This window comes from Podarcis pityusensis, assembly GCF_964106645.2.
Source record: "Podarcis pityusensis genome assembly, chromosome: 13".
Lineage (NCBI taxonomy): Eukaryota > Metazoa > Chordata > Lepidosauria > Squamata > Lacertidae > Podarcis > Podarcis pityusensis.
In genome coordinates this window covers 45028799-45043305 of record NC_138038.1, presented here as the reverse complement: position 1 = coordinate 45043305, position 14507 = coordinate 45028799, and the positions used below count along the sequence as shown (strand labels likewise).

At 46.5% G+C, this 14507-nt stretch overlaps 1 protein-coding gene across 4 annotated transcripts in view; it reads left to right on the top strand.

Moving 5' to 3' along the window:
• Positions 1-14507, top strand: part of CHD8 (chromodomain helicase DNA binding protein 8) — a 66438-nt gene that overhangs the window by 27019 nt on the left and 24912 nt on the right. For all 4 annotated transcript variants that reach the window (XM_080978809.1, XM_080978806.1, XM_080978807.1 and 1 more), the window contains 11 exons: positions 713-830; positions 961-1044; positions 2471-2608; positions 4083-4204; positions 5163-5406; positions 6294-6470; positions 7227-7370; positions 8538-8793; positions 9754-9967; positions 11487-11682; positions 13399-13566. In XM_080978809.1, the coding sequence (XP_080834935.1) occupies positions 713-830; positions 961-1044; positions 2471-2608; positions 4083-4204; positions 5163-5406; positions 6294-6470; positions 7227-7370; positions 8538-8793; positions 9754-9967; positions 11487-11682; positions 13399-13566 (1861 nt within the window). The remainder of the gene's footprint in view (positions 1-712; positions 831-960; positions 1045-2470; positions 2609-4082; positions 4205-5162; positions 5407-6293; positions 6471-7226; positions 7371-8537; positions 8794-9753; positions 9968-11486; positions 11683-13398; positions 13567-14507) is intronic.

Here is a 14507-nt window from a genome sequence, read left to right as displayed (position 1 = left end):
TCAAGCGGAAGCCATGTTGGGCGTTCGGTTTCTGAAAAACATTCACAAACCAGAACACTTCCGGGTTTGCGGCATTCAGGAGCCGATTTGTTCAACAACTAAGCTGTTCAAGAACCAAGGTACCACTAGTAGGGGGAGAGGCAGGGAGGACAACACTCGGAGGAGCCAGAGCAAATGGCTGGCGGACTTCTGCTCAGTTCTAAAGAGGCAACATTGAGATTAAGGAGAAATTGGCTGTTGCCAATGCCACCCTCTTGTAAGTAAGGTAGGCAGCTGGGGATGGGATGAAAACAGACAGTTCAGCTGCCACTGACAAATTTTAAAATCTGCACACAGGCATATATAACCAGGGGTGTGTTAGAGTGAAGAGTGGTGGCTTACCCCTGGCTGGTTATAAAATCCAAGCACTTCTTTCCAGAGGGAACCTGAGGTGGGCTTCCATAGAACCATCAAACTGTAGAGTTGGAAGGGACCCCAAGAGTCATCTAGTTCAATCCCCTGCAATGCAGAAATCTCAACTAAAGCCTCCATGGCAGATGGCCATCCAACCTGCTTATGAATTGATAGATTGCGCATGCCGCACAGGGAGTATTTCCCCTTCCTGTTAGGTACCCCTTTTTATGGTCACCCTAGAGATTTTCAATGTATTATTATTCTCTTTCTCCCTTGCTTCCTACCCCAAACCACATCCTGCCTCTGCGTCTTCTCCAAGCTCCTACTTGCACTGCGAATGGGCCACCATCGCTCAGCTGGAGAAAGACAAGCGGATCCACCAGAAGCTCAAGCGCTTTAAGACCAAAATGGCCCAGATGAGGCACTTCTTTCACGAGGTACCTAAGGGACTAGAAGCTTTTTCAAGAGGAAAGAAAGCTGAGGTCCTCAGCAAGCCCAGCTCCCAGATTCCTTCTATGGAGTGCATACCCAGGTCTTGCCCACACCTCCTGTGTTTTGTCTCCGTAGGACGAGGAGCCCTTCAATCCAGACTACGTGGAGGTTGACCGCATCCTAGACGAGTCGCACAGCATTGACAAGGACAATGGGGAGGTGTGTTGGTGTCTTGGAGGAGGTTGGGGGCACTGCAGGAGGATTTGTTGCAGATTGTGACCGGATTCCTTGTGGCGAAGTATTGGGTGCTTTCAAAAACAGCCAGCTCCTTTTTCAGCCTGCCCCCCAAGTCTGTCAATTGGCTTCAGAGGCTCTTTCCTATGTCCCACCACCTCTGGAGCTTTGACAGGCGGGCACAAGAGGCAGAGACTTCTTGGTGGTAGCACCAGAATTGTAGAACTCCTGTCCTGGGAAAGATCGGTCAGGTCCTAACTCCTTCCCATTAATGTTAAAGACGTATCTGTTTCAAGGGGCTTTACAGTGATGACTACTTACCGTATTTTTCCGTGTATAAAATGGGGGACTCCAAATTAAGAAAATGGGGGTGATTGCCCAGAGTTGTTGAGCTCTTTTTAGGGGCGATTACCAAATATCGCTCACCAGCCTGACCTGTGCTTCAACGTCCCCCCTGTGCACTATCCATGTATAAGAGGAGCCCAAATTTTTAACCTGCTTTTTTAAAAAAAGAAATGTAGTCTAATACACAGAAAAGTAGTGTATGTTCCCTGAAGTATACTTCTGCTTTTGAAATGGATAGACATGCACACATTGCTTACTCCTAGACTTTTTCTGTTTTCATGGCACTTTTTATTGATAGCAATAAAAGGTGGTAGCGACCTCTGCTTCAGAGTATCTGTAGAAGTGTGTATACACACGAAAGCTCATACCTAGAAGGCATATACTTAGTTGGTCTTTAAGCTGCTACTGGAATTATTTAAAAAAAATATTTTTGGGGAAAGATTCTTTTAAAGACTGGCTTAAGACAAAAAGACTAGATTCTCTTAAAGGAGTTCTTTATTATTTTAATAATAATAATTACTATTATTATTTGTCGTCTTGTTATTTATTGGGTGCTGTGGTCTAAACCATTGAGCCTCTTGAGCTTGCTGATCGGAAGGTCGGCGGGTCGAATCCCTGCGATGGGGTGAGCTCCCGTTGCTCGGTCCCAGCTCCTGCCCACCTAGCAGTTTGAAAGCATATCAAAGTGCAAGTAGATAAATAGGTACCGCTCTGGTGGGAAGGTAAACCACATTTCCATGCGCTACTATGGTTTAGCCAGAAGCGGCTTAGTCATGCTGGCCACATGACCCGGAAAAACTGTCTGCGGACAAACGTCAGCTCCCTCGGCCAGTAAAGCGAGATGAGCGCAGCAACCCCAGAGTCGTTCGCTACTGGACTTAACCGTCAGGGGTCCTTTACCTTTACCTTTTATCTCTTTTTTAAAGAAAAAAGCTTGCTTGTTCTTGAGCAGCTCTGAATATAGCTGTACAGGTGCAAAAAATAAAAATCTATTGACTAAATAAAGAGGCTATTGTAGCTTGCAAATGGACCCTAAGCATGCACATGTCTCTTGAACACTCTGCAGCCGGTGATCTATTACTTGGTGAAGTGGTGTTCGCTCCCCTACGAGGACAGTACATGGGAACTCAAAGAGGACGTGGATGAGGGGAAGGTCCGGGAGTTCAAACGCATCCAGTCTAGGCACCCGGAGCTGAAGCGCGTGGTGAGTGACGCCTCAGCATTTCCCCTTCCCCCAGAATTCTTGATACGTGGACTTCTCTGCTACGTGGATTTATCTTCTGTGGGGGTGGTTGTTGCAATTTTGGCTCTGGGTAATGTTGGAACACCTGCTTCTTTGCTCCAAGAAATATATCCGTGACCCAACTTCTTTTAGCCTATTTTACTTCATTGTTGTAAGGCTAAAAGAGAGTGGGACAGAACCATGTATGCTTCTTTGAACTACTTAAGAGGAAAATGAGATATAAGTGTAATAAATTTTCATTCTTCCTACTCTTTTAATTTTTGCTTTAAAAATCAGGATTTTGTTTTAATTTTTGCAAGTGAGGATGATTGCATCTATGTGAGGCTTTGCACCCCACTGGTTTTTCAATATATTTATATGATTTTTTGGTTATAAACTGTGATCAAGACAATTTTTAAAAAATCTTTTAATATTTGAGTCCCTAAATGTGACTTTTTTTTAAAAAAAAAAAAAAGGAAGGAAGGCAATTCATAAAGGAATAATTTGGTTATTTCAATGGGTCTTTGGTTTGGGTGTTTTGGGTTTTTTCCTGTTGGTTGTGGTTCTGATTTTTTTTTAAAAAAAGTTTTAATGCTCACTGTATATTCCTGTTGTATGGGCAATCGTTTCTGGAAGATATTTGTATTTCGAGGAGTTTAGTGATCTGACATGGTCATGTCTTCCTGCCTCTGTTTACTTTCCCTCTCTATCTCTTGTTCTGCTCTTTGATGGCTGAGAACAGCCTTTAATTTGTTGGAAGGAAGTGATAATGCAGGGTACCTTCTGACCCTCTTTGATGTTAGACATTCATTGGAGGAACATGTGGTATTGGAAGAGGAGGCTAGCTAATTAATAATCTGCACTAGCTAGTCGAGCAAGGCATCAAGGCTAACAAGTTAGCTATCTGTAAATCGGATGGTTTTGGGGCATAGTTCTGAGAAGCTTGTGCACGGACTGATGGCCCCAGGGCCCTGCAACCTCAGGCTACCTGGGGGTCACTTTGCCGCTTCTTGAGGGCTTCCCAGTGGCAGATCGAAGTGCTTGCTTGATAATGTATATAATGCTTGCTGTTTAGAATAAAATCTTTAATCTTCTCACTCACGTGTGTTTGTATTGCTTCTGAATCTCATTAAAAGAACCACCTTGCATTTAGCAAGACGCCTGTCCATTTTATTTCTCGCTAACCGACTTGGATTTTTTATCTGGGGGTGAGGGAAGGAAGGCGATATTAAAATCTTCTTAATAAATAAATTCCAGTCCTGATACGTTAATGGGAAATCTTTAGAGGTTGTTCTATCTGCAAGGATGGAGAATTGGTGGCCTTCCTTTCACCCCTGACCTTAGGTCGTGCTGAATTAGGGCTCATGGGAGTTGGAGTCCCACAGTATCCCGAGTCCCACAGGTTCTGCAGCTCTTGATTCCTGAGGTGCAAAGCTCTATACTTTTCTCCTTCCAGGCCCGTCCCCAGGCTGGTTCCTGGAAGAAGTTAGAGCTGTCTCATGAATACAAGAACGGCAACCGACTGCGAGAGTATCAGCTGGAGGGTGTGAATTGGTTGCTGTTCAACTGGTACAACAGGTGAGCCCAAGGGAAGGAGAGGAGAAGAGCAGAACACTCTGCTGTCATCCGCATTTGTATCCTGGGTGCTAAATCAGGGAATTAAAGGTATGATGGGTTCTCTCATCTGTATATATACAGGGTCAAAGAGCTGTATAGAACAGTGAAACACCCACTCCCATCTATCTGGGAATTAGAATACAGTGGTACCTCGGGTTACATACGCTTCAGGTTACAGACTCTGCTAATCCAGAAATAGTACCTTGGGTTAAGAACTTTGCTTCAGGATGAGAACAGAAATCGTGCTCTGGCGGCGCAGCAGCAGCGGGAGGCCCCATTAGCTAAAATGGTGCTTCAGGTTAAGAACAGTTTCAGGTTAAGAACGGATCTCCGGAACGAATTAAGTACTTAACCCGAGGTACCACTGTAATAGAATTTTAAGAGTTGGAAAGGGACCTCGAGGGTCATCTAGTCCAACCCCCTGCAATGCAGGAATCTCAACTAAAGCATCCATGACAGATGACCATCCAACCTCTTGCTTCAAAGCATCCAACAAAAGAGTCCTCTATCTCCCAAGGGTGTCTTTTCCAGTAATTGTTAGCAGATCCCCTCCAGCTTCTTAAGGTTGCAGCAGGTGTAGTGTCTGTCCCTCCCTACCCCCCACAAACTTTCAAGCTTCCCTTCACACCCTTGAGGGCTAAAAACTTGCTTACTTCAAGGCAAAATAAATCTGAAATTATTTGGGTGCTGCATTGTCCGTCCGGTTCAAAATGCTGCACTTCCTTGGTCCAATGGGCACAGTGCAATTGTGCAATTGTATGCGTGTAGTCTCAAGAGGTGATGATATTTAGTCCCTATTGGATTTGTTTAGGGTTTGCAGCCTTAGATCCTTAATATCCCAGCTATTGAATAGACCAACCGGCTCCTGAAAGCCCCCAAAAAAGAACCACCACTGAGTCTGCCCTGTCTTCCTCTTCAGGCAAAACTGCATCCTGGCCGACGAAATGGGCCTGGGCAAAACCATCCAGTCGATTGCCTTCCTGCAGGAGGTTTACAACGTGGGCATCCGGGGGCCCTTCCTGGTCATCGCCCCTCTCTCCACCATCACCAACTGGGAGAGGGAGTTCAACACCTGGACCGAGATGAACACCATCGTCTACCACGGCAGCCTTGCCTCTCGCCAGATGATCCAGCAATACGAGATGTACTGCAAAGATTCCCGGGTATGGTATTTCCCCCAAAAAGCGGTTTACAAGAATCCAAGCAAGTCCCATCAGATGGACCAAATTGGTCTAATCCAGAGCAGAGCTGCTCTTGTGTTCTTAATTAAACAAAACGATTTCGTGCTTGGGTAGGATGGCTCTGAGCTTACGAGCCAGAGGAATGGAACACAGGCATCCAGATGAGAAACTGGCTTGACTCTGATCCTCCTGGGTCTTCCTGTTTGATTTCCCAATTTGTCAATGAGCAGGTAGTCCCCTATTTGTCCATATCAAGAAGTCTACAAAATAGCTTTTCGATGGGAAAAGCTCTGTCTTTAACGCACGATCTTTGCTTGGGAAGGGGGCTCTGTAGTAGTGCAAAAACGGAGGAAAAAAGGATTCTTGGGTATAGCACTTGCCCTTGCCTTCCTGAGCACATCCTCTGGGGATTTGAACATTACTACTGATGGGTGATGACACTTCAGCAGTCAGGTTTGTCATGACTTGGGGGGGGGGGGTACAACAAAAGTGAGCATTGGGTGATGGTTGAGATGAAGAATTTTGTTCCAGTGCCATGTCTGCTTACACAGTCATCCCCACCGAAAGGTATCTGGGAGTTATAGTTCTGTAAAGTGCAAGTTTGGGGATTAAGCCCATCATTCTGAACTGACTGCAAAGCTACAGTTCCCAGCATTCCTACTTTTTTGTAGAGGTGGTGGATTTGATTGCATCTTCACAATCTCACCTGCCCCTTTACGGTTTCTGTACATTTGCCTTTGGATTAATAACAACAAGAAGGACTAGCAACTTAATAAATAGAAATGCATATGTTGGGGGAGAAAACAAAAACCTTGAGTAACTTAATGCTCATATACTATCTGAATGCCTTCTTTTCTGTCCCCCAACAGGGCCGCCTGATTCCAGGCGCATACAAGTTTGATGCCCTGATCACTACTTTTGAGATGATCCTGTCGGACTGCCCCGAGCTGAGGGAGATAGAGTGGCGTTGCGTCATCATTGACGAAGCCCATCGCCTTAAGAACCGCAACTGCAAACTGCTGGACAGTCTTAAGCACATGGACCTGGTAAGGGAACCCTATTTTTTGCTTTCCTGCCTTCCCCGGTGTCAGGAGTCAAACCTTGCTTCTAGCTTACAAGGGTTAGATGAAGTACACAACTTTGGGAAAATGAGTTTCTAGCCCTTAAGACTGTCAAGCAGGAGTGGGAAGCCTTTTTGGGCTCTGCAGACCACCCACCTGTCTCAGTGATGTCAGGTGCAAGATGCTTTGAAAAGCAATGGGGGTTCCCCCACCCCTTCATTTTAGCAAGGGATGAGATGCAGGCCCCTTTCTGAAGCAGGGAGGGGGTTGCAACAGAATCCCCTGCTAAAACAAAGGATAGGTTTTTGGGGAAAGGGATTCATGAGTCAAATTAGATGCCCCACTAGAAGTGCATAGGCCAAACCACATGATGTCTCCAGTGTTGAAGGGTTCAGCATAGCCCCATAGAGCTTTGCCTTTTCTCTCCTCCCCACATCTAACAGAAATGATATCAAAGTTTTTTGGACATATATGTGCAGTTGTTTGATTTGCCACTTGTAGATGGGGGTTGGTAAGCAAGGCTCAACTTCCCTATCCTCAAACCTCGGATAGACCTGCAAGCGAGTCTGTTGGCATACGTGCCAGTCTCTCCGTTCTCCTGTTACCTAAAACCTTGGGGCTTATTGGAGGGCCTGACTTATTTTGCAGTTGCTCACATACATGCACACGCACACATTTCATCTATGGGGCAGGCCTGAGCTTGTGCATTGACACCTCCCTTTGCCTTCCCCCTTCTTCTAGGAGCACAAAGTGTTACTGACCGGCACCCCCCTCCAGAACACAGTGGAGGAACTCTTCAGCCTCCTGCATTTCCTCGAGCCCTCCCAGTTCCCCTCAGAATCAGAGTTCCTCAAGGACTTTGGTGACCTCAAAACTGAGGAGCAGGTAAGCAGCGGCACTTGGCCCTCGTCCTTCCTCCACTGGCTTCTCCCTCAGGTTCACTTCCCATGAAGGGAATTTCAGAGACTGCACAGTGTAGCTCTGATCCACAGAGGGTGGGTGGGCTTCACCACTGTGCTTCTTTCAAGGCAGTGGGCATAACTCCCTCTTGTAATTGGGTATTATCCGCTCCCGGGACCCAACCAGCCAGTCCCTTCCTACTAGATTTTAAAAGCCATGGTGGGCAGGAGTCAGATAATTGCCCTCACCACATGAGTGTCTACATCATCTGCCTGCAGCAATTGAAACTGATCCCAGTGTGGCGACTTCCACCAATTTTTCTTCCAGGGCAGTCAGATTCCCCATTACTCTCCCAATTTAATATACTCTACCCATCCGTTTTTCTCTTTCTTTCTTTCTTTCTTTCTTTCTTTCTTTTTGTAGAGGGCGGGTCTCCTTTCTCTTTAATGCCTTGTATCCCGTTGTCCCTCGCCCAGCAGACATTGAACCCAGGAGTCATGGTTCCAGCGTCCTGACCATCTCACCTACTATACCACTTCTTGCTCTCAAACCATTCCAATAAACACTACTTGGTTAATTCTCTGTGTGTCTGTCTCTCTCCACCTCCTTACACACACACACACACACACACACACACACACACACACGACTGCTGCCTCTCTCCACTCACCAACCCACCAACTCCTTTTCCAACCTCTCTTCCCTCCTCTCTTTTCACCTCACCCACCTCCTCAAAGCTTGCCCCAGCCCTTTTTAAGGAGGATGGGAGGCAGCTTGGCAGACCATTTTCTTCAGCAGCACCCCCGCTTTAAACACCACTCCTGCTTTGTTTAATACAGAGGGGGAGGCGCTTCCCACTCTCTTTAAACAGCTCACCTGGGCTGCTTGTCACCCGAACTGCTTGCTTGCTAGCCTGCCTGCCTGCTGGTCCGTCGTCACGTTGGGGTTGCCATGGCTGCCATGAACTGCAGCATGACAACGGCATGGCAATCTTATTATATAGTAAGATATACACGCACAACCCAAGGAGATGAGAAGAACCACATGGAAAGCTTTTCTCAGGCACTGACCTTGAGTTCCTCCTCCATCTTGGCCCTGGCTCCCAGATAGGCCCAGCCGTTAAAAGAATCTCTTCTCCGTCCACCCTCCTAGGTGCAGAAACTGCAGGCCATCCTGAAGCCCATGATGCTTCGGCGGCTGAAGGAGGACGTGGAGAAGAACTTGGCCCCCAAGCAGGAAACCATCATTGAGGTGGAGCTCACCAACATCCAGAAGAAGTACTACCGGGCCATCCTGGAGAAGAACTTCAACTTCCTGTCCAAAGGGGCAGGGCACAGCAACATGCCCAACCTCCTCAACACCATGATGGAGCTACGCAAGTGTTGCAACCATCCCTACCTCATCAACGGCAAGTGTTTTTTTTTTAATGTATATATTAATATATCTATATTGGTTTTTCAAGTTACAGTTGTACCTCAGCTCCTAAACGCCTTGGGAGTCGAACGTTCCAGCTCCTGAACAATCAAAAACCAGACGTGACTGTTCCAGTTTTCGAACCTCCAATGGGGCTTCCGATTGGCTGCAGGAGCTTCCTGCAGCCAATCAGAAGCCGCGCTTTGGAAGTCGAACGTTTCAGAAGTCGAACGGACTTCCGGAACAGATTCTGTTTGACTTCCGAGGTACGACTGTACAGTTTTACAATGACATATCCAACATACAATGTAAAGACAAGACTCCAAAGAATCTCCTGGACTTTCCTCCTCCCCTTTGTGGGAACTATTGTTAGTCATTTCCTCCTGCATCTTTTATAATAATCCAAATCTTTTACATCTCCGTTATATCCAAAATTCACCATTAAACTACAGGTGTTATTCCAATCCTACTAACAATTTTAACTGTTTACAATGGTTTTTAAGATAAATTATAAATTTCCCCCATTCTTTATTAGAATTTGGGTCTTCCTGATTTCTGATTCTTCCGATCGTTTTTGCTGTTTTGGCATAATCCATCAACTTAATCTGCCATTATTCTCTGGTCTGGACTTTTATCTTCTTTTCATCTCTGGTCCAATAACATCCGAGCAGCTGTGGTCGCATACATAAATGATGTATTCATCAACGGCAAGTTAGCCGGGTGGGCAGGAGGGCGGTGGAGATCATTTCAGAGACAGAATTTCTGATACATTGGATCAGTAGAAATAGGGCAGGGCTGGTTTTTAAAAGCAGGTCTCTAGTTCTCATTACTTTGGGGGGGGACATTGCGGTATAGTTTCAGTGCTTTCAGGCTCTTTGCCTTTTGGCTTCAGGGACCCTGTGAGTCTATTCTGACATGCCCTCTCTCTCTTGCTCTGCCCCCTCCGCTGAATCAGGTGCCGAGGAGAAGATCCTGACCGAGTTCCGGGATTCCTGCCACCACCACCTGCCCCATGATTTCCCCTTGCAGGCCATGGTGCGCTCCTCTGGGAAACTGGTGCTGATTGATAAGCTGCTCCCCAAGTTGAAGGCCGGCGGGCACAAGGTGCTGATCTTCTCCCAAATGGTCCGTTGCCTCGACATCCTGGAGGACTACCTAATCCAGAAGAGGTGAGGGCTTGTGCCGAGAAGAGACCCGGTGTTGGACTTGGGAAACCAGGGTTCAAATCCAAGTACAGTGGTACCTCAGGTTACATACGACTCCACTAACCCAGAAATAGTGCTTCAGGTTAAGAACTTTGCTTCAGGATGAGAACAGAAATCGTGCTCCAGTGGCGCGGCAGCAACAGGAGGCCCCATTAGCTAAAGTGGTGCTTCAGGTTAAGAACAGTTTCAGGTTAAGTATGGACCTGTGGAACGAATTAAGTACTTAACCTGAGGTACCACTGTACAATGATATTTGGAACACACTTTTTTAAAAAAATGTCGTTTATAAATAACCCTATATGTATTTGGATAACATTAACACACACGTATCTATATATTGTATAAGCATGTATGAAATGGTAGTTCTTTGCATGTGTAGTGATATATTATACTTTCCCCCCTTTTTCTTTTTAGGGACACTTTCTTTTTACATTATTTTGTTCAGTTGAAATACTTTCTATAAAAAAATGAAAACAAACAAATCCCCACTTAGCCATGGAGCTCATTGGGTCACCTTGGGCCAGTTACTGACTCATAGTCTTATCCGAAAGGGGAGCGGGGGAAATCATGTACAGTGGTGCCCCGCAAGACGAATGCCTCGCAAGATGGAAAACCCGCTAGACGAAAGGGTTTTCTGTTTTGGAGGTGCTTCGCAAAACGAATTTCCTATGGGCTTGCTTCGCAAGACGAAAATGTCTTGCGAGTTCCTGCGGGGGTTTTTTCCTTTCCCCCCCCCTTTTTCCCAAGCCGCTAAGCCGTTATCAGCTGATCCGCTAAGCCGCTTAACAGCTGATCACTAAGCCGCTTATCAGCTGATCCGCTAAGCCGCTTAACAGCTGATCCGTTAAGCCACTAAGCCGCTTATCAGCTGATCTGCTAAGCCGCTTAACAGCTGATCCGTTAAGCCCGCTAAGGCGCTAATAGCGCTAATCTGCTAAACCGCTAATGGGCTTGCTTCGCAAGACGAAAAAACTGCAAGACGAAGAGACTCGCGGAACGGATTCTTTTCGTCTTGCGAGGCCCCACTGTACAGTGGAACCCTGGTTGTCGAACCCTTCAGAATCCGAACAATTCGGAACTCAAACACCAACAACCCAGAAGTGAATGCTTCTGTTTTTGAAGGATTTTTGGAAGCTGAACGGTTTCCAAGCCACGTTTTTCATTTTTTCCCATTGACTTTTCAGCCAGCCCATTGATCCTCAGTTTTCGAATATTTCGGAAGCCAAATGGTCTTCCGGAACGGATTAAGTTCAAAAACCAAGGTTCCACTGTATTTGCACATTCTTGTCTTCAGCCTACTGGGGGTGGCAAATTCAAGACATGCACACCAGCCTGGCTTTGCGGCATGCCATGCCTAGGTCCATTAGCCTCTTGCTTTCCTGCCAGGGGGTTCTTAACTCTTATGACTCCCTGTGGCACCTGTATGGGGTGCCGCCTCTCGTTCAGGCTCTGTGTTCCCTAATTGCCTTGCCCCTCCACGCAGGTATCTCTACGAGCGCATTGACGGGCGAGTGCGGGGGAACTTGCGGCAGGCGGCGATTGATCGCTTCAGCAAGCCTGACTCAGACCGCTTCGTCTTCCTGCTCTGCACGCGGGCGGGAGGGCTGGGCATCAACCTGACGGCTGCCGACACTTGCATCATCTTTGATTCGGATTGGAACCCCCAGAACGACCTGCAGGTACAGCAAGCAGGGACACCTTCAGGGTGGGAAGAGGCAGTCTTCTGCCAAGGGGGGCGGGCTTGGAGGGCTGGGTGTTGTCCACAGGCAAAGCTCTGATGTCTGCTGAGTGAAAACATGTATTACCCATGCCCCCTTTGCCTACCAAGTAACTTCAGGCCCACCTTTTTTCTCTCATGGCCTAACCTACCTTGCAAGTTTGTTATGAGAATCAGATGGGATCACCTTATACATGCCATCCTGGGCAAGACAGGACAGGCTACAACTGTGATGGATAGATCATAGAATTGTAGAGTTGGAAGGGACAACGAGGTTCATCTAGTCCAGGGGTCAGCAACCTTTTTCAGCTGTGAGCTGGTCCACTGTCCCTCAGACCATTTGGGGGGCCGGACTATATTTTGGAAAAAAATGTGAACGAATTCCTATGCCCCACAAATAACCCAGAGGTGCCATTTTAAATAAAAGCACACATTCTACTCATGTAAAAATACCAGGCAGGCCCCACAACTAACCCAGAAATGTGTTTTAAATAAAAGGACACATTCTACTCATGTAAAAACATGTTGATTCCCAGATCGTCCGCAGGCCGGATTGAGAAGGCGATTGGGCCGCATCCAGCCCCCGGGCCTTAGGTTGCCTACCTCTGATCTAGTCCAACCCCCTGCAGTACATCAATCCGTTGCACCAACGTGGGGCTCAAACCCATGACTTTGAGATTAAGAGTTTCATACTCTGCCTATTGAGCAATACACAGATACTGAGCAGTACACAAACACACCCTTTCCTCCTTGTATCCAAGCATTGGGACGTGGGTGGCGCTGTGGTCTAAACCACTGAGCCCCCTGGGCTTGCCATTCGGAAGGTTGGCACTTTGAATCCCCACAATGGAGTGAGCTCCCATTGCTCTGTCCCAGCTCCTGCCAACCTTGCAGTTCAAAAGCATGCCAGTGCAAGCAGATAAATAGGTACTGCTGTGGTGGGAAGGTAAACAGCGTTTCCGTGTGCTCTGGTTTCCATCAAGGTGTTCCATTGCGCCAGAAACGGTTTAGTCATGCTGTTCACATGACCTGGAAAGCTGTCTGTGGACAAACACCAGCTCCATTGGCCTGAAAGCGAGATGAGCACCGCAACCCCAAAGTTGCCTTTGACTGGGCTTAAATGTCCGGGGGTCCTTTACCTGTATCCAACCTCTTTGTGTCATAATTTGGCACCTATCCCCTTTCCCCAAGAATCCCTTCCATTTGCCTCCCATCCAGACATGGTTTTAGAAATGGGAGGTCTTTGGGCATTCTAGGACCTTTCTGTTACCGGATGGTAGTACTAGCGTAAAACGGAATGTTATTCCAGGGCGGGTTGCAAAGGCAGTAGCATTGTAGTAATTTGTTTTATGATGTGTTATGATGTTACATTATGACTTGCAATTTTACTTTTTATTAAAAGTGGTCAGAAATGGAATTATGAAAATAACGCTATATATGTATGTATGCCTACTTTTTCCATAAATGTAAAATCAATCTTTATAATTGCAGTGAATATTACTTACTGCCTCCCAAGGGCCTAAACTTTAACTCTCCTTGCTCCTGTTTCTGGCCACTAAGAGGAGCGTTCTTTTGAAGAAAACCACAATTTTCTCTGTCCCAAGAGGGGTCTGTGCAGTGGGTGTATCTCTCACATTCTCAGTTGCCTTCTTCTGCTCTTGTCTCCTCTTCCTTCCAGGCCCAGGCACGCTGCCACCGTATCGGGCAGAGCAAGGCAGTGAAGGTCTACCGCCTCATCACCCGCAACTCCTACGAGCGAGAGATGTTTGACAAAGCCAGCCTCAAGCTGGGGCTGGACAAGGCCGTCCTGCAGTCCATGAGCGGGAGAGAGGGCAGCATTGCCGGGGTAAATAACGTCAGTGACAGTGGGTAGAGAGGCAGTCCTGGGTGAACTTGCAAATGTGGGGATTTGCAGATCTAGGCTGAAGTTTCTCTAGGAATGTGTGTCCAATTGGGAGCCTTCCCCCTGCCCATCTTCCTCCCTTCCCACCCCGAAGAAGCATCTATTCTAGCTAGTTGCATCACACTGCTTTTTTCCAATATAGTTTTTATTGAATTTCCTGTTTTTTTACAAACTGACTTAGTTGCATTGTTTCATGTACCGACTTCCCACCTCCACAGTGTTTTTATTCAAACTCTTTTCTTCTGCATTATATATCAGATTCTCGTCTATTACCAAAATCCCCCCACTCATCCTCTTTATCATTTTTATCCTGCTGCTGCTATCTCAAATTCTGCCTGCGATTTCATTTGTTCCAGGTGCTTTTCCAAATAGTCAAAAAAAAGGCCTCCGTTCATTGTATAAAAAGTTTGTCATTTTGATCTCTTAATATTGCTGTCAGCTTTTCCATTTCCGCGTAGTCCGTAACTTTTTAAAGCCATTCCTCCTTCGTTGGAAACTTAATTTCCATTTCTGTGCATCATCCCACTCTGCTTTTTAGACTGGATGATGGATGATGATGGTGAAGAGCTGAGTATCAAAATTGTCCATATTCTGCTCTGGTGGCTTTGCATAATATTGTATATTTCTTCATTCAGTCATAAACATTTATGTACACCATCGTCTGATTTAAAAAAGAAAAACCCATTGCACGTTTGCAAGTACAGCAATAGAAGAAAATATCAAAAGCAGTACAAAGTTTAGAGCATTTGCATCCCATGCTTCAGCCAGGAAGGCTTTCAGAGCACTCTGCGTACAATAAAGCAAAACCTTCGCTACCTGTAGGCTTATTGTCTAAAAGGCACGACACACAGGGAAAAAGGGAGAGGAAGCCAAGGGAGGGCTCA